At 38.7% G+C, this 20,752-nt stretch overlaps 2 protein-coding genes across 2 annotated transcripts; one reads left to right on the plus strand and one right to left on the minus strand.

Annotated features, from left to right (window-relative positions):
* Positions 1-7,804: 7,804 nt before the first annotated feature.
* LOC103136881 (cytokine-inducible SH2-containing protein) lies at positions 7,805-10,611 on the plus strand. Its single transcript, XM_007550325.2, has 3 exons — positions 7,805-8,247; positions 8,865-9,028; positions 9,786-10,611. Exons 1-3 carry the CDS (start codon positions 8,228-8,230, stop codon positions 10,283-10,285), a joined length of 684 nt encoding a protein of 227 aa, XP_007550387.1. The 5' UTR covers positions 7,805-8,227; the 3' UTR covers positions 10,286-10,611.
* A 487-nt stretch (positions 10,612-11,098) lies between these two features.
* On the minus strand, positions 11,099-20,583 carry hemk1 (HemK methyltransferase family member 1). The gene is made up of 11 exons (XM_007550313.2): positions 20,341-20,583; positions 18,338-18,508; positions 18,170-18,261; positions 18,003-18,096; positions 16,805-16,933; positions 14,879-14,943; positions 14,737-14,786; positions 14,535-14,640; positions 11,710-11,805; positions 11,340-11,450; positions 11,099-11,237 (listed from the first exon to the last, which is right to left on the minus strand). The coding sequence occupies exons 1-11, from the start codon at positions 20,407-20,409 to the stop codon at positions 11,174-11,176; spliced, it is 1,047 nt and encodes a 348-aa protein (XP_007550375.1). The 5' UTR covers positions 20,410-20,583; the 3' UTR covers positions 11,099-11,173.
* Between the last annotated feature and the right edge of the window lie 169 nt (positions 20,584-20,752).

Consider the following 20,752-nt stretch of genomic DNA (forward strand, 5'->3'; position numbering starts at 1 on the left):
TGATATCCACAGATTGTTGGTATTATGGCTACTTCTTTAAGGAGCAGAGATTTGCAGAAACTCCCCAGTCTGTCAACGAATGACACAAAAAAACCCTGAAGCGTTTAGATGCAGTGATCCTCAAGGATGGAAGGACGTTTGCAGAGTTTCTGTTTTTTTTTCCATTGTAGTGCCTGATATTATTAAACAAATGATGGCGCAGAAAGGTCAGGGTTGCAAGTCTTGATGGTTCCCTGCATAAGATAAAACCCTAAATATCACAAGTTTAAACAAATGTAAATAATAAGACAGCACAGAGGACTGCAAGCTTTGCTTCCAAGTAGCCAGACTTGCCTATAGGCTTTTAAAAATGGTCTTTAAATGGTTTTTCTTAGAATTTGGAATTTTTTTCCTAACACATTTACTTTCCAGTGACTATTTTGAAGTAAATGTTATTGTGTTTGTTTATGTGTCTATTAAGCCTTTTAACTTTGACCAGGCATAAAGAGCCCAGCGGTGATGTCAGCATTTCCAACAACCTAGATTCAAATTAGATGATTGGATTTCTCTCCCTTCAACATCTTCACACGTTGTAATGCTACAACATATAAATACTAATTTATTTCATAGGTATTTTACAACACGACCACAGCAAATAATTTCACACAGAGATATAATATATAATAAAAAATAAGAATATTGTAGGTAGGGCAAATTTGCAACATAAATATATATAGTTATAAAAATTATGAATTCCTGTCCAAACAAATCATGAGGTTAATTACTAATTTTAATGTTTGAGCATTAAAAGACAAACTATTTACAATTAGTGAAGTTGTACAGATAGCAGCATAAACAGTTACTGAGTTTATTGGTAGCAGTGATGCTTTTAAAGTCTAATGGTCTAAAAGTCGCGATTAGGAAGAAAGGAGGGAATTGTTTTTAACTTTTTGTTTTACAAAATAAAATGACAAAACACCTCTCTTCCTTTTCTCTGACATCTTTAAATAAAATAAAGGTCACCTAATTCTCTTCAGAGGTCATTTAACTTGTAAACAGAGTCCACATGTGTGATTTAATCTCAGTTTAATCCAGCTGTCCGGCGAAGGTTTGTTTGGAGAGGAAACAGCATCATGAAAACAACAGACAGGTCACAGACAAAGTCCATGAAAAGTTTAAAACAAGGTTAAATTATTAAAGAAAATATACCAAACAAAGAACGTTTATTAAAATACATTTCAGTGAATCATCTGAAAAAGGAAAGATTCTTCCACGGCTTCTGATTGAAAATAACTTTCAGACACTTTATTATCTGCTGAACAGTTTTTAGTCTTTATATTTCGTCTTCTTTTATGCCATAATTTGCTCACTTTGATCATTTTTATGAGCAAAAACACAAAATCTTACAAATTATTTCTGGTCTCGTTTCTTGTGCAAATTTTTATTAAACTTGAAATAAGACAAAAGTAACTTATAAGTAACTTTTATATATTTTGGAGATATTTAGAGTCAATAATTTCTTAATATCAATGAAAAAGTGGTAGTTAGATTGGCAGATTATTTCACTAATAACATGGAGAAAAAACGTCTTGTTTTAAATTAAATAATCTGGCAGAGGAACTAACATTTTTCCATCAACATTAGGGATTTAGTTACTTAAAACAAACTACTGTATCTTGCTAAAAACTTATTATAAGTTAGTTTTGTCTTATTTCAAGTGTACTAAGATATCTTCACTAAACTAGACAAAATGCTTGGTGAGATTTTGTGTTTTTACAGTGCACAGCTTGATACAGTTATGATGGGTCAAAAAGACTAAAAACAAATTTAAAAAACTTTAAAAAGTCTGCAAAAAATAAACATTAATTAGAAGGACTTGAACAGATTGGAAGAAAATCTGGATTTCTGGAAACAAAAGGTCTAAAACTTTGTCTAAAAACACATCTCTTATTCTGTTGCTACAACAGCTTAACGAATGCCATTAGTGTTTTTACCATCACAGAATTTTAAAAGATAAGGCATGGATGTAATGATTGTGGTTTAAAAACCTCCAACACGTCTGGAAAATTAACTATTTATTTAAAATGACATCAACTGATCTGCTCCTTATGGTGAGACATAAAATCTGGTTCCTGTTGTGAATAATAGTTAAAGCTCCAGTGGAAAAATGTCCAAACTTCATCCAAAACCTGCAGGACTTTTTCAGCAGAGTTGAAAAAAAAGAGACATATTTGACATAGTCTCTGAATTAAATCAGGAAACAATTAGCTGAAAATCATAAACAAACACTTTGTGTTGCTGCTGAAAGGCCTGCTGAAGCATTTCAGTCCAGCCAATCCTCTGACTAAACGTCTGCGGATGACTAAGTTTTTTTCTCTCCTAACTCACAAAGGATGAATTTCTGCAGGCCAATTTTCTCAGAATTTCCTTGTTTTGTTTTTTTTAACACCGAGGGAGGAGAGCTGTTATTCAGTGAGTCCCGACAGCACCCAGTTCTCAGTAAGTTCTGGGTAAAGGGAGGGTGTTTACACGAGAAAAGTTAGACGCATTCAAGTCAAGAGCAAGCGAGCGCGGCCTTGGGTTCTGTGTGACGTTTTAACCGGCAACCATCTGGTGGTGCAAAGTGGAAAATGACAGAAAGTTGCACAGAGAAGAGGAGGAAACTTTGGAAAGTGTTGCAAATTGTGATGAGTTATTAAATATATCTCATAATAGGCTTTTTGTGCATGGAGTGCATTGCACAAGACTGAAATTGTTGGAAAAAATTAGGTTATAAGGTGATTAAAAAGAGATATCTTATGCAGATATAATCCATGGTGATTCATTTTAATACACAAAATGTTTTCAAGATCATATTTGAAAAACAAAAGCTTTATAACCTTGCTGTAGGAACTTAAAAAAGTTTAATTACAGTGAATATAGTGGAGTTTCAGAGAAAGGTTGAATAATAAAATACATTTTTATCTACTTTAGAGTGAATCAAACTCAGGTTTTTTAAATCACTGTGCAGCACTGCTCTAAAACAAAATAAAATGCATCTTAATTAATCTGAACGTCACTGGAAAATACTGAGCATTTCAACTGAAATGTGTAAAACTTGCAGTCATATGCAATAAATTAGAATATGCATTCAGGTAAACCTGTTTGTCAGATTACAAATGCCTTTTAAAAATAGCAACCTTTGAACAAATATCAAACATGTGTCTCACTAATCCCACATTTCTGTATTAAAAATGATTTTTTTTCTAATAGTTTGATGTAGTATTCTAATTTTAAATGTCTGTAAGTCAAAAACAATCATGATTAAGAGAAATAAAGGCTTTCAGTCATCCATCTGTGTGTATTTAACTTTGTTTTACTTCATAAAGCACATTATATAAGCATATTATGTAATGTGTTTTAGACACATTATGTAAAATAAATTAGTGTTTCAGTATTATTCAGTTATTGAATGTTTCTATATTACTATATACATAGTAAGTCTCCAGTTACCTCCTTTCCATGTACATAATTTTTTTCTTACCACACTTTTACCTTCCACTCAACTTTCTAACAATGTGCCTGAAAACAAGCACCTCTTATGACCCCTTGTTGCTCAGCCGTACTTCCATCAAGTTGACATTTGTCTCCATGTCTGGGCTGGAATGTAACATGTCTCTATTTTTAAATATATCTTATGTAATACTCAAATTTCTCAGAGGATGGATTCCAACATTCAAACGGGTATTAAACATGTGCATAATTAATCTCACATTTCTTCATTAAAAATATATTTTTTTGATGGTTTGACATAATATTCTAATTTTAAATGTCATATTTTCATCACCTGAAAGTGAAAAACCATCATAGTTAACAGAAATAAAGGCTTTCAAACATCCATCTGTGTTTATTTAACTTATATAATGTGTTTTACTTGGTGAAAAAGTTGCAAAAATAAACATATTTTCAGTATTATTCAGTGTTTTTGTTGAATTCTTACACACAAATGAACAAGTCTGCAGTTACCTCCTTTGCATGTGCATCATTTTTTCTTACCACTCTTTTACCTTCCACTCAAATTTCTAACATGCTTGTAAACAAGCAGCTTTTATGGCCCATTTGTTGCTCAGCCTTCCTTGTGGAAGTCGTCTTTGTCTGCTGGATATGAATCAAGTCAGCACATGTCTCCATTACAACAACGCGCCTATGTTTATTAATTTGTCTTACGTAATACTAAAGTTTCTCAGAAACTGGATTTCAACCTTCAACCTTGAAGCAGGTATGAAACACGTGTTTCATCAATCCCACATTTGTCTTGAAAATAGTTAGTTTTGCTGCAATATTCTACTTTTAAATGTCATGTTTTCACTGCTTGCAAGTGCAAAATAATCATAATTAACAGAAATAAAGGTTATTATTACACACACAATAACAAAGTTGCAGTTACCTGCTTTGCATGTACATCATTCTTTTGATTACACTTTTACCTTTCACTCAACTTTCTATTAATATGCTTGTAAACAAGCAACTTTTGTTGCTCACCCTAACTTGTGGAAGTTGTCTCTTCCTGCTCAATGTCCATCAAGTCGATGCACGTCTCCAGTACAGTAGCACGGCTCTATTTTTAATTTATCTCATGCAATATTCCAATTTTCTCAGAATATGGGTTTCAGATATCATTAATTGTATCAGGATCCACTTGAACAGCATGAGGATAAACATAAATCAAGATATAATATGTAACAACATCCTGCAAACCTGGAAGAACTGCGTATATTGCAGAACAAAAAGCGATCCGGGGCCTTTGCTTCAGGTCTGAAATGATTAGTCTGTAACTATTACCTGCTGTTTTAACTCGATTCAAGCAGCTAGACAATAAACCCAGCAGATGTTGACATTTAGGTTGCTGCAGCCAGATTCCTTCCGTCTTCCAGGAAAAGCACATTAAATATTTTCACGGACAGGAAGACAATTTAAGACGGAGGAGCGTTTTATGAGCTCTGTTTTTGCTGCCTGCTGACTTTCTAGAAACTACTTTCAGGAGTAAAAAGAAAGTTTGTCCACATGCAGGGAGCTCAGAGCAGAAAAAACAATCAAAAAACATCCTGGTTGAACCTAAAGTGCAGAGGTGCTCTGCTTATCTCCCACTTCTGGACATCATTGTCATGTGAGCACAAGCAAATCTAACCGTACTCACTCAGACATGTAACATTAAGCTGGTGTAATCAGGATTAAATCTGAGATTTTATCAAACGGAGCACATTTAAAGTCAACCATGCCACATTCTTCTAAATGTTTTTATTTTTTGGAGGTTGTAAGTACATTGTCCCCATTTGTTAATGTTCTTTTTCCTTTGTGAACCACAAAAGAAAATATTTGCTCAGTGACATCCAGAAGGGATAGATAAAGTCCACAAGACTTCTTAGAAATACACTCATTCCCAAATTCCTGGGAAGAGGTTGAGATTCCTCTCGCTGAGGTCAGGAGACTTTTATGAATATCGCTCTACATCTGAGCTTCAATCCACTATATTACACGTCTACAGGCAAAATGTTTTAAATACACAACCAACAGGAGCCTTCATTTATAACAACAAAGAGAAAAATCCAGCCAAAAAGAACATTATTTAGTGAAAAATACAGAAAACATAATGAATATATATGGATAAAAGAATGAAACCAGCAGGAACAAATCTATCTGGGGCTTATGTAGCTTGATACAGTGTAAATAATAGTGGGTGTCTACTGTAGAAGATTAAATATCCTAGATTACCTAGCAGGGAATGTCAGGAGAGATAAAATGAGCACTTTGAGTAGTCCTAAATCATTCCAGGAATGGGTCACACGTGTTAATACATAAACCATAATCCAATAAAATCCACAAAGTGGCACATATTACAACGTAAACGACATTTTCTCGGCCTAAAAGTAGACTTCAGGCCGTTTTTCAGGTTATTGTTACAACAACAACAACAACCTGTTTTCGCGAACGTAATTTGCTCTGAAGTTCCGTGAAAAGCTCCAGCCGTATTTTTCCAAACAGGATCGAGGGAAATCTATATAAATGGAAATAGTCTGAGCGCATTCCTATTATCTTTAATGTCGAGGCGGTGAATTCCCAGAATAAGGGCTCTGTCAGGGCCGCCCGGCGGGGCGGAGCCAGGCCCCGCAATCATTCCTGGAAAGCCGGTAGGGAGAAACTGCCGCGCGGTTCCTGGGAGCGACACGCGCGCCCGTCCTCCAGCGAAGAGAGCGGAGCTGCGCGAGACACCAGGAAGAGAGGAGGACAGAGGCGAAGAGAGAGAGAGAGAGGCGAATGTGTATGGCAGGCCGTTTTAACATAAATTCGGTTTCAACCGACTATACACAATTGACATGGAGGCCCCATGCTGAAGTAGAGCAAACCGCGGCAAACAAACTATTATAGTAACAGAGGTAGAGGAGCATTTTTTTCAGTCACTTTTGCCTTATCAGCCAATACTGAGGCAAGAAAATTCTCTAACAAGTCCTACACCAGGTCTACCATTAACGGGACACAACAGTGAAATCACTGATGAAGCCCAAGAGTAAAAGTGCTGAGGGACACAAAGTCTCATTGACTGTGAGTGTGAACACAGTTGGGTGCATTTTGAACATACAAAACGGGGTGAGTAATGATTTAAATAAAATCTGCTCTCCGGAAAATGCTTATCAGTAGCAGCCCTGTCCAGGTTGTACACCGCCTCTCTTCTGTTGACCATTGGAGATAGGCACTAGCACCCCTCCCCTCGCAACCTCATTTGGTATTTAACTGGAAATACCACAGTTACTGCAGCACACGTTTTTATGCTGCCTTAGAGCTACCATTGGAATTTACACACATAATAGAATCAAGCAACACTAGCTTAACTATCAATGAGTGTCATTATGACAAAAAAATGGGATGTTTACGACCAGTTACCTTCTGCAGAACGTGTGGAAGTTGCCATTAACCACAGTTTCATTCAACTGGAAATGAGGTCAGCTGCAGGCCTTGATCCATTTCTTGCATTATTTCAGACTCAGTTTGGGATTTGGAAATGTAATAAATTATATTCCGCCCTCTATACACTCTGGATAACAGCTGTTGGGATTGCATATTGACAATGTTGGCCCATGACTTCCTATTATTTTCCTTTAAATCTGAGTAAAAACAACGTGTCTCCTAAGGTAAACACTTTGAATGTTGTCGGCGGTTCAGTTCCTCCAGACAAGGGGCGCGTACTTCAGGACAAATTGCGACCGCTGATTGGTCAGTTGCTCTCAAAAGCCCCCTAAATGATTGCCGGAGGATTGACAGAGCCAGAGTCATGTCAATTACATTCTAGGTGTCTAAAAAGTTTTGACTAAATCCGGAGTGATAATGTGAAATATCTGCACGTACATTATGATCTGACTTGTAAGAATAATAATTTACTATATCTTCAATTATGTTTTAATGAGTCAAAATTTCTTTCAAGATATCTCAAGCTAATCCATCTAAAACCTGATCACCAATTATTTATTTGTTCCTTAACTTCCCAGTTGTTTCTGCTATATTTTTATATTTATTGAGATATACTTATTATTATTTTTATTCAGTTATTTGGTTTGTCATCGAGAGTTTCTATATTTTAAAATTTGTTGCGCTTTCTTTCGCGCACAACGAGAATAAAAGAAAAGAAATTCTGACTTCACTCATCTGCAATCAGGGTATCCGATTCCAGGCCGAACTTATGTTAAAACGGCCTGCCATAATTCCTGCGGCTTCTATACTACCGCATGCACGTCGTGACGCGAACGCGGCGAGCGAACGGGAGCGGCGAACGCGGCAGACGCGGTGACGTCAGAGCCGCAGGGTTCTGTGAGGAGTTCTCAGAATCGACTTCTAGGAAACGGTAAATTTTAAAAGCCGATCCTTTAGCCTCTGTCCCTCACACATTTGGATCTCAGTCTGCCAACAACACACTCCGAACCGCTGCCGCCGCCGCCGGACCGAGCTTTTTCAGAGAAAAGTCGCTTCATATTTCTTTAACCTGCGCCGCTTCGCACCGGGGAAGTGGCGTTTTTTTTCTCGTTCATGACAGCAACATATCCTGGTCGGCTTCGTGTTTGCCTTTTTACGTAAAACCGATACTACAGGTTTGATTTGTTTTCTGTTAATAGAAAGACAGCTGTCTCTACAGGCATATCGCGAATCTCTCTCTTTTTTTTGTGTTTATTTTCTGAATCCAAACAACAAATAGTATTTTTCCCCCGGAGGATTTTATAGTATGATTCTTTGTGAACGAGGGTGAGTAGACTTTTCTTTGTTTTCGCTGTTTTCACGCCAGTGCGCATATCTGAGAACAAATCTGTCCTGGATGTTTCTCCGCACTGAAGCGTTTTTCGGGTTAAACTGGATCCCAAGTTTATTAGAAAGGCGCAATTAAAACAAATAAAGCCACGAAAGCGCCTCACTTAAAGAAATAACATCGTTGAACCGAGCTTATTTTAAAATATAATTACAAATGTATACATATGTGTGTGTTAATTTGATATTTGAAGACAAAAATGCCGTGTCATAACAGCAAAATTGTAAAAAATTGTTATAAATTTATATATAAATGTAAAGCAACAACCCTGATTATTAATAAATAGGAACTGTATTTTCCTTCGTGATTAACATGTCTAGAACAGAGTTGACTAAATTTAACATTCCTCCTAATTAACACAAATACAGACGTTCAAATAAAACATTTCTCTCGTACCACATGGCGCCATAAAACCAAAATTATCTGGGAACAAAAGGTCAAAATGTGGCCCTTAATGAAAGCCTGGACGTGTAACGCCTGGTTTATTTATGGAAGGGTTTGTCTGTGCCAGTTATAATAATTTCCCATGTCTTTTTCGTCTCGTTTCTTTTCCCAGACTCAGGTCTCTTCTCCCTGCTGCTCCATCTTCTCAGGCCCCGTGGGGCATGCGGGAGGGAACAGCCGCCATTGCCCCGTGCTTTCAGAGCAAACCCCCAAAATGGGACCCCACCAAGGACCTGCGGGCGATTGCCAGCAACTTCTGCTACCTAGAAAATTCAGGTAAGGTCTTCCAGTCACAAGATGGATATTTTTGTTTGGCTTATCATGATTGCAAATTCACCTGGATGATAAATTGTACCTTTATTTACTGTGATAAACCACAATGTTGCTGTTTTAAGACAGTTTTCAAGTTGTGTATTGATAAATGTAATGGAGCTCTGAAAAGACAAATACATTTTAATTTTGTAAACAACAGTTGATACTGTAACTGGAAGATAATATAAATATTCAAATGAAAACAAAACAACCCACCAAAAACCATCAAAGATGAGAATTAGCCTCTGTGGCTGAATCTGGCATGTTTACATGATGTATTCATGTTAGTTAATTTGCATTGCCCACTTCGTGGAAAACAAATTCGATTCAAGTGAAACCATCAATAAAATGGATTGTTTCTTTTTCTGTAAACAAAATATCAGAATTAGAATCAGAGTTCATGTTAAAGTCATTTTCCAAGAATAAAGCACAAAACTTTTAAAAAGCAGCAACTCTAGAAGAAACAGAACAACTGGGAATAAATAAATAATCTTCAGAATGTAAATTATTGAGTTGATTTTAATTTATGCGATTAATTGATGACGGGGTGAGTTTGCTTTATGTTCATTTTAATAATTTTCTTGTTTTGTTTATTTTTCTGTGCAGTAAAAACGTGTAAAATCAGTGAAATTGTCATTTAATCCACTGTTTGGTAGATTTTCTGCAGTGTTTTTGTGTTCGTCAGAGCAGAACTGTTCATAATGTGATGGTTTGTGTGCAGGCTGGTACTGGGGAGCCATCACTGCAGCCCAGGCCCACGCCGCCCTGCAGGACGCCCCGGAGGGAGCCTTTCTGCTGCGGGATAGCAGCCACCCCCTGTACATGCTGACCCTGTCGGTCAGGACGGCGCGTGGACCCACCAGCATCCGGATCCAGTACAGCGGCGCCCAGTTCCTGCTGGACTCCAGCTCCGGGGCGCGGGCCAGCCTCTCGTCCTTCCCCAACGTCCCCAGCCTGGTGCAGCACTACATGGGGGCGGAGCGGAAAGCGGAGGAGCGGAGGGCGGAGGAGCAGGCGGCGCCGGCAAAACCCTCCGAGCCGCCGGCCCAGGAGGCGTCGGTGGTGCTGAAGCTGAAGCGGGCCGTGTACAAACCACAGAACCTCCCGAGTCTGCAGCACCTGACACGCCTCGTCATCAACAGACACAGCGCCGCCACGGAGCAGCTGCCGCTCCCCAAGCCGCTGCTGCGCTTCCTGCAGGACTATCCTTTCAAGGTGTGAGCAGGAGCGGAGCTGGACTGACCCAGTTTACGCTGAAGGAGGAGAAGGCGCTGCGCAGCAGGTAGTTTGGACCTGCAGAGGCCAGTCACAGAGACGTTCTGACGTGTCTGGGTTCAGACTTTAACCCTCCTGTGGACAGCAGGAGGTCGGTACTGTAGGCTCCTCAAACATGGACGCCGCCGCTTCTGGATGTACATACTGGTTAAGAAATGACACTGATTTCACTGAGACGTCTTTCATGCCATTTTATTTTTCTCAGCAAAAGCATTTTTGTACTTTTTACATGTGTAATTTTGTTTTCTATTAAAACTGGAACTTACAATTTCTGTGCTGCTTAAAATCCAGTTATTTCAACAACTCCCCAGCACTAACAATCACATGCTGCCGGCTCTTGTGACGCTCGTCGTTGTGAAATGTTTTCACCACATAAAACCTTTGTGACACAAAGGCTTTGTGTGGCCTCTGAGCTTGAATTCGGACCGCGTTTTGAGCGTGTTGTTTTTTTTGCTCAACGGTGCAATCTGGTCAGCATCTGAGTCAGCGGGGTGGACGAGTGAAGGGGGAGGACCGCTCATCAGCGGATTCACAGAACTACTGAATGCTTCCTGGGAGGAGAGAGGCGGATTCTGAGAGGGAGCGTTCTAAGAAAAGCTTTGGTAATTACCTTCAGCTCTGAGCCTGCTTTGTGCCGTCGCACACACACATTTCTCTTTTTTTTTTATTTATTGCGAGACGGGGCGTGTTCGCTGTCTGTCGACGGGTTAAAAGTGCAGCGTCGATATGGAAACTATTTGTGTGAAGTTGTTAATTTTGAGGAGATGGGGTCAGGTGTGGGGGGGCGAGCCGAGGCGACCTGAGCTAAAGCCAGCGTAATAGGATCTGGGTTTCTCAATCCTGATCCACCTCGGGGGCCTTATGTGACTCCTCTTTCTGGAGGATGCAGAAACGAGGCCTAGGAAGCAAAAACACACCAAAAGCAAAGATTTAGATCACACAACTCCCAGTTTGAATCTAAAATACTCTGAATTTGTGTTTCTCTTTTTGAAGCACTCACTTGCCGCTGACGTCTTGCCGTGTTTCCACGAACCGCAGCTCCTCCACGTTGTCCTCCACCCAGCGGTGAATGAGCGCGGGGTGTCTGGGGTCCACCTCCAAGTAAACCCGGCTGTTGTTTATCAAAGGGAGGATAGAGATGAAAAAGGCTTAAAATCAAATTAACACAACAGGATTACAGGCGGCGGGCGACCTTGAGAGGAGGCAGCGTCTGCCTGGAACTGGGTTCAGGGGACGCCTTGCAGAAAGCTCGTTAAAAACGCAACATGATACGCGTGTTTTTCAGAGAGGGCCCGTTCTGCGTCAAGGTGCCATTAGGAATTAAACCCAGGTGTGTGTGTGTGTGTGTGTGTGTGTGTTGGCTGCCTTACCCTCTGTTTGACAGAACGTCTGGAGCCAGAGTTAAAATCTGTCTGATCACATTTAGTCCATCTTCACCTCCATCTAAGGCGGCGCGATCCTCAAACCTGGAAAACACCGAAGTTATTAAAACTGAGAAAACATTTTCATTAAGTAGCTGGAGCTAATGTCGTCCTTTCATTAAAACTAAAACATGATGCAGTTACAGACATGATGACATCCTTCGTTTCCGTGTCCATGAATTTCTTTCCAACTCATCTGAAATTGATTTTTTTTATTTCCTTCACTCGAGCAGTTTTCGTCAGCCTTCACCAAAATAAGTAATCTTTTAATTCTACCAACATGTTTCCTCTGACTGGACGTAAATCAGCCAAAATGCTGAGAACCAGAGGAAACACGAAACCCTTAAAATAAAACATCGACCAGTCCAGATGGTCAAAGTCTCAGCTGCTTAACTGTTTAATGTCAGATCAGAAACAAATTTCTTGGCTGAATGAATTCAGTGTAGTTAATTTCTAAACTCTATTTTAATTTTTACTACAGTTTTGATTCACCCTGAACAAAACAGCAGCAGCTGCAGCAACAGCAGCAGCAGCAGCAGCAGCAACAGCTGCTGCAGCAGCAGCAGCAGCAGCAGCTGCAGCAGCTGCAGCGTTTAATTATGTGCAGCGTTTCACAAAGCAGGACAGCAGGAAAGCATGCAGCCGCTCACTGGACTCATTCACCAGATTATCAACATATTTACAACCCAAACACATTTTTATTCTGGATTTTATTGGACAGACCAACAGAAAACGGAGCAAAACTGAAATCCAGACGTCTGTCGCTATAAGTTTAGTGAATAAAACCCAGATTTAACTCAGGGTAACTCTGCAGAGAAACAACTGGGCTCTTATCAAGTAAACTAATGATTATTTTAGTAATCAATAAATCAATTGAATAGTCTGATTATTAAAATGATTTTAAAAAGGCACATTCTGTAGATTTTCCTTTTTAAGCCTTTTTAAACAAAACTCGAAATGCAATGAAAACAAATAAAATCCTTTCTTAAATAAAATGTAATACTTTCCAGCAAAAGGTGCATCATAAAAATATAAAAAGGCTGAGATGTGGAAATCTCAGCCTTTTATTCTTGACTGCTTGACTTGATTGATACGGCTGATCTGTTGATTAATTATTGGATTAACTGATTATCAGCTGAATAGCAACATTTGTTTTTTTTGAACCAGGTGAAGTTAAATCTGTGCAACTCGAGGAGTTTATGATAAAACATATTTACAGAAAAATGCATTTTATTTTTATTTCAAGTACAAAAAGTCAACATTTCTGTCCTAATTACAGGGCATTTTATTTTTTCAGCAAATATTAATTTTTAGAGACTTTATCCTCTGACAACGATTAATTGATTACTAAACTGGTTAGCGATTATTTCAATAATCGATTAATCTGATTAATTGTTTCAGCCCTGAAAGTAAAAATAAATCCCACCTGGAGTTTTCCATGTGGAAATTAAAACCCTTAACGTTGCCCAGATGCTAAAAACGCTTCAAAATGTCTCATTTATTCATTTTTGAACAAGATCTGAGTCAGAAACTCAAACTGAAAATAACATTTAACTGGAGCTGCGATCTGGAAAATCAAAGTTCAAACACAGAAAATATAAATCAGTGTAACACAGATTGTTTTATCTTTTAAACAATAAGTCTGGAAACTCAAACATGATCCCTTACTTGCATTTTTACCCAAGTCATCCTGAGATTTAAAATAATAAAGGTTTTTTTTTTTTCCTGACTTCAGCAGTTTCTGCCTGAGCAGATAATCTGCTGATAAATTATGGATGATAATCTGCTCTGTCCACAGCGGTTAGCGCGCGTCGCTCGGCTTTGGCTGGACGGTTTCATTTTTTATGAACTAAATCTGACGTGTCTCCAGCAGCACAAAAACCTGTAGATGCTATTTATGAAGCTATTAGTTCGTCTATCAGGACAAACAGCTGATAATTTAAACGCATGTCCTTGAACACAGATGATCTGATTTCTAGGTATTTATTGACAAATGGAAATCTATAACTGAACTGATTTGTTTGCTTCATTCTTGTACATCTAGAATCAAGTGTCTATGTCAGCGATCGATGTCAAACTCATTTTCGTTTTGGGCTAAATCAACATCATGGATGCTCTTAACGGGCCAGTTGTGCCAGAATGTGTTGATAAAACCCGTCAAAAATATCAATGAGTTCTTAAAATTAAATAACATTGAACATCTTTTCAGTCCTTCCAGGATTTCGCGATTGGTTTGTGATTTTCTGCAATAAAAAACAAAGTGTCTGTGCTACTAATTTGGAAATACTTGTGCTTATTTATGACTTTTTATTACTCGATGTATAGATCATATCTAACACCAATTAAGGCTCAGGCAGCTGTTTAGTACAAGTAAGAAAGTTTTTGACCATTTTTGGGAAAAATCTGCAATAAAACACCAATTATTAGCGCAAGTGCTGGGATTTGGTTTTTGCTTGAATTTCCACAACAATTCACAAGAAACTGGAGGGACTGCTTGATATAATTTGGCAATAAACTGATAAAAACTCCATTGATTTGGTTGATAACATAATATTTAAGCATATTTAATGTTTAAGCTGGAATTTAGAGGGCCACATAAAAAGCTGTGGCGGGCCGGATTTGGCCCCCGCCCCGGGCCTCGAGTTTGTGATCTCTGTCTTTTGTTTTGTGTCGGATGGATTTCCAGAGAGCAGCTGCGTCAGCCTGTGAGAAGCTTCAGGAATCGGTTTTTAAACATTTTCAAATGCAAATGCAGAGATTTGTTTGCAGGTCACCTAGAAATTTCGGGTTCCAGGGTTGCCATGTCCTCTGAAAACAGGTAAGGAGGGTTACTGACCAGCACTGAAATGGAGCTAAACAGACCTGGCATCTTTTCTGCATCTGGAAAAAAAACCCAAAGCATTAGAGAGCAGAACCTGGTAAGTCTGGTTAACTAGAGAAAAACGCAGCATTTTGTCTCAGTCTGTGTTTTTATACCTTTTATAACGTCCATATGATAAACCTTTAGTCTGTCCTGAAGCCCCAACCTGCAGAAACAACAACACAGCAGCAACACTAATAAAAAAAATGTAAAAAAATCATACTGGGACAGTCAGTTTGTTTACTGTGGCGCAATTACCTTGACGCATTCTCCTGGCTTAAGTCAACCGCATCCTGGCTTCGCTCCAAGGCAAAGGCTTCGAGCTGGAGAAACAAACACGCCGAGTAAAAAACGTTCTCTTCTCGGAGGAATTTCTCATAACCTGCTGCTCCCTCACATTTTAAAACACACAAAAGCACGCCCCCCCCCGCACATTTATCACCAGCTAAAGGCTGTTTTTATTTGATCAACATGTGTTTCCATACTTTGCATCTATTGAAGCACAGAGGCGGCTCTGTTCTTTAGCAAACGCCGTGATGAAACCGTTTGTGAAAGTTGGGAACGCGGCGTCTGCCGCTGCAGGCCCAACTGCAAACACGACGACCCACACCCAGCTGATCCGACAGGTTTTAACAAGGAAGTAGAGAGAGAGAAAGAGAAATGTGACACCTTAATTCGTCCCTCGAAAGCCTCGGCTGAACTCACTCCATTCCAGGAACGGAGCCCAAACTATGTGAGCAAAAGGTGGTAAAATATGACACTGACTGCTTATTAGAGGAGACTGATCACTTTATGACATTAAATCCTAATAGAAATATTGGCTACAGAATCAAAAAAGATTATTTTCTCCTCTAGTTATGGTTATTAGAAATTGTGAAGGGTTTTCTCAAAGCATAAACTATTTTGTTTTAAAGGATAAATGCAGACAGCAACACTGTTTGAATCAGCTACATTTATTTAAAGACGGCAGCTTCAGTAAATGTGTATCCTGATCTTTTTTTCTCAAACTTCTTAGATGTTTGCTTTAAAACAAGCAGCCAGGATTAAACTAAATGTAATAATAGCTGTTAAATTATCTGCATTGAATGTCAGTGCAATAAACAGGATTCGTTGTTTTATTGCACTGATAGGAAGCATTTTATTCAGAAAGAGAGATAAAAGTGCATGACTCAGCAGAGCTTCGGGTCTATTAGTCCCAAAATAAACACCAAATGATTCATTTATCCTTTACTTATGATGAATTGTACACTGTAGCTTATGAAAAGCTCTTTATACGGTTATTAACTACATTTTCCAGATTAGGAATGAATCATTTAAGAATGCAGAGCTCAGTTTTTTCCACAATTTCCTAGAAGTCTGCTTGTTACGGAGAACAAAGGAAAACTGACTCTGCGTTGGCTAACGGCAACAAAAACAAGTCCAGGATTATTCTCGTTCTCTTCTTAGTTAAATAACACGCTGTTCCTGCTTTTCAAATGTTTATTTTATACCACAATAAACACTTTTCACCCCTAGAATTAGACAGACCTCCACTTCTTCATCTTCGTTTTTCCTACAAGGACTCGCATACGTTTTCCACCATAAAATATGCATGTCCTTGGTTTTCTTGCACACTAAACATAAATATTTTAGTTTGTATTTTGCTCCTGTTGTTAAACAGTGTTGCTATAAATGAATGTAAGCACAGGAACCTTCGGTAATCAGGAATGTTTTCTCTTTTTGTGAAAGCGTCCGGGAGAAGCGGCGCTAATTGTTTCACTTTCTGACCATGAGTTGACATCTAAATATTTAGCTACAAGTGTCAGCTTACAGACAGAGCATTTAATATGCCAAGGGAGTGTCCAGGGAACATTTTCCAACCACAGGTGCCAGCTATGCTATAAAGTTACACCGAAAAGACACAATAAATTCCTGTAATTTCTTCAACAGAGCTTCCTCTGGTAGTATTTCCTCCATTCAGTCTGAAGCGATGCATCCGAGTGGAGATGCTGCTGCAGCAGAGAGAAACGAAAAGCCAGAGAGCCTTTCTCTGAATTTCCTGGTGATTCACCCGCAGCTTGTTTCTAAAAGGCCTCTGAACAAACCGATTATGCAATTCCTAACTGTGCAGTCAGCAGCTTTCAGGAATATGACGCATGGCGGCGAGGCTAACAGGCTGCTTCTTATTATAAGCACAAAGCTCACCTGAGGGAGGCTCTTCAGCAGGCTGAGGGAAATGGCACCAGAACCGCAACCCACTTCCAAACACGTTGGCGGCGCCATGCCAGATCCAGGATGCTTCTGCAGATCTGTGAGCACCAGTTCAACCAACTCCTGCACCAAACCAAACACAGACTTGTTATGAAAATACAGCTCTGGAAAAACAGCCCACTGCACTGAACCCCACTGAAAACCTCGTGGTTCTTCCACCAGATGTTGATTTCTGAGTTAAAACATCAGTGTTGTTGTTTCTAAATGAATATCAACTTCTGCATTATTTGAGACATGTTGTCAGAAGTTCATAGAATAAAGGAACAATGTTCATTTTACTCAAACATATTCCTATAAAAAGTTAAAATCAGAGAAACTGATCATTTCAAGTGGTCTCTCAATTTTTTTCTTTTTTTTTTAAACTTTTTTTGAACCGGTTACCTTTTGGAAAAAATCAAGCTCCTCTGGCTTGTTAGCTCCCAGTGCTAACAAATCATGCTCATGTACGTGCTGCTCTTCCCTCTGCTTTCCTACAGCCTCTCCCTGTTAGCAGACTCTGCCATGAACGCTCAGGCTAGTTAGCGTAGCCACCGATGGCGACGGTTTTACTGTATTTGGAACAAAATCATTTTTATTTAAACATTAAAACCAATTAAACATTTTTGAAAAAGTGCATTTTTACTTTTTCAAAGTTAATCACAGCTCTAGAGTGTGACTGATCTCATGACATTTCTAATCAGTTGACAGCACTAATAAAAACAGATATTTACACAGATTGGCTTTCAGAAGCATTCATACGCCTTTAGCCTTTTTCCACATTACAACCACAAACATAAATATATTTCATTAGAAATTTATGTGAAAGACCAAAACAAAATGAAGTACAATTGTGAAGCAGAAAGAAAGTCATACATGATTAAATTATTTTTTTTTAACAACTAAAAAAACTGAAAGGTGTGGTGTGCACAAGTCCAATGAAATATATTTATATCTGTGGTTGTAATGTGACTTTCAATACTTTTGCAAGCCACTGTACAAATTTGCTCCCTATAATTGATTACCTCTGTTAATTATTCATTGTTTTACTATGACTGTTGCTACTAGTTTTTGTCTGTTTTAATATGTGTGTCCAGAGGTCAAAGTTGATAATAAACGAAGAGGCGTGTTCCAGCGCCTTTTTGTCGTCACTCACCTCGGTTTCAGGCCTGGGTATGAAAACAGGAGGCCTCATCTTCAGCGTCAGGTCTCTGAAGTCCCACTCCTCAATGATGAACTGCACCGGCATCCTGCACATCACAAACCCAGGCCTGCTGCAGGAAACTACCACCTGTGATTCAGACATTTCTACAAGGCCCTCACCTGGAGAGACGTTTGGAGCAGAGCCGCCACACCTGCTGCGTTTCCTCTTTGCTGAGCAACGCCGCTAACCTCTGCTGCTCGACACTTTCTATCTGGAAACAGGTCAGGAAGAGATGCTATCGCTGTCCTGGAGGGATTCAATAATGAACAGAGGAAAGACTCACTCACTGTTTTCGCTCCAAGCAGATGAGCGATGATGTACTGGCTTGACTGTTCAGGCTCCGTCACACCGTTCTCCACAAAGTGCCTCTTCCAGACATCCAGAGCCTGGAGCGCCGTGATCTGGCCTGCAGGAAGGGCCGGAGCACTGCATGTGGCTCTGGTAAGGCAGCGCCAAATCTGAAAAAGGAGTTTCATTGGTGAAAAAATGAAACATCTCAATGTCGATGGTACGTTTACAAATACTGAGCTTAAATTTGTGTCATTATATTTTGTGGTAATTTTGATAAAAGTGACAATAATAACTATTTATTGCTTCTTTTTTCAGGTAACTTTATGAATATCACAAAGACAGCTTCTGAAAACAAAAGCACTTCTTTAGGACAACATTCACATAAAGTGCGATTAGCATCACTAAACTGCACATAATAACTGCATTAATCATATTTTCATATTTATTGATACTCTCGTTGAACAAACAGTGAAAAAATAGCAAAACTAAAAATACAGTTTTTTTTCAAACATCAATTATTTGTAATTTATTGTAACAATAAATCAAAATTCTCAAGATAAGAATATATTACAATAAATGGTAAATGATACAATAAATGCCAACACCTACACCAACACCTAGCCAAAGCAGAGTGAAAACCTAAAACAGTCAAAAATAATGTGATGGTTTTTGATCAATATTGGAATGAGGACAAAAACTGAATGCTATTTATTTCTAACATTGTACTGTTTTTATTCAGTCTGTAATGTAGTTATTTGGTTATTATTATTTTAAATGGTATTTTGTTTGAGTAGAGGAAAGACGTTAAAAGGGAAATAAAGTGTTTTCTTGAATCCACTCCTTTTCAGGTTGATGAATAACGGACGGATGGGATCTGCTTTGTCGTCTTTCCATCTGATTGTTTTGCTTTTGTGAAAGGTCTGAAATAAACCCTAATCCTAATCCTACTGTACACGTTTCTTCAAATAGTTCTTGCCGATTCACTTTAGTCCCAAAACATTCAGTGTATGTTTTGGGACTTTATTCTGTAGACAGACAAACATTAGACAGTTTCTGGGTGTTTGTTTAGGAGTGTTTTGTCCTCCTTAAAGGTGAACCTCTTTTTCTAAGTGTTCTTTGCAGGGTTCCCCGTTTTCAACCTCCCAGTTTCTCTGTTCTTGGTAAAGAAAAGCATCCCCACAGCACAAGGACGTGACAACCATGTTTCAGAGAAGGGACTGTGTGTTTTGGGTGACGTTCAGATGTGCAGCAGAGTAGAGTGCTGTTTTGTAACCAGATGAGCGGCTTTATATGATCCGTCAGGGTTTATCATCTTATGACTCATAAGTATATATATGTAACTGATGTGCTAAAACACATATATGCACATATAGTTGCAAATATCCATTTTATTTTTCATTTTGATCAGTCTTACCAGGGTGTTTACTCTCATTTCAGAAGTCAGGAGCACACCAAGCTAAATAAATCCTCCTTCAAAATACAGAATAATGATGTTTTCATCATGTACGCTTGACTTTATGTGTGACTTTAGCCATTTTAAGTGGGAATGAACCTAATTTATTCCTCATCAGAAATTTATTATATTTTTCAGACATCTTAAAATGCCTTTTCTAGATGTCTTATATTACTTGACTTCTCCAGGATTGCTAAAAGTGATATGAAAAATCCAAACATGAAGCTTTTCACAGGAAGTAAGATCTTCTCCACACTCTTCAGTTCCTCTCTGTATCATATAATTAGATCTCAGTGATGCAGGGTATTTTTATTTTTCTTCTGAGCGCATATAAAGGCAACCAGCTGCACATGGAGAAACGTTAATAATATAAACATTTTGTATATTTATATAGTATTTTGCCTGAGTTGCCTGACTACAGAAACTATAAAATTTGTTGTGCCTCTTGTTTTAAAGTTATTCACAGCGATGAAAAACATTCATTTGTCTTCTGCTTTGTTCACAGTATGTTCAGCTGAGCAGTTTATACAGCAAACACGGAATTACCTTTGCCCCACTGCGCCTGCGTCCCAAATAGCATCGGTAGCTCGAGCTAAGGGTCCGTTTCCACCACATGGTTAATGTCTGGATCTTTGTTCAGTTATCAGTTTTCATTCCCCTCTTAAAGCGAAAACAAGATAATCGATTATACCTCTGAAAAAACATTTCTAAACCCATAAAACATTCAAACAGTTACAAAAACTGACAGCACGTTAGTTGTGCGTCCTACGTATGTAGTAAACACCACTTACGTCCCTATGACGCAAAAACGTTTGTGCCCTACGCAGGAAGGAGCTGTGCTCCCTTTAAAGACTGTGGTAAATCTAACTTTTAACGAATTGTTGTCTCGTAGTTAGGTGTCAAATAGTTTAGAAAACTGTAAAATTTGTATCTAAACTCACATCAAATCGCTTTAGTG

The sequence above is a fragment of the Poecilia formosa genome, unplaced genomic scaffold, assembly GCF_000485575.1.
Source record: "Poecilia formosa unplaced genomic scaffold, Poecilia_formosa-5.1.2 Scaffold2, whole genome shotgun sequence".
Classification (NCBI taxonomy): Eukaryota; Metazoa; Chordata; class Actinopteri; order Cyprinodontiformes; family Poeciliidae; genus Poecilia; species Poecilia formosa.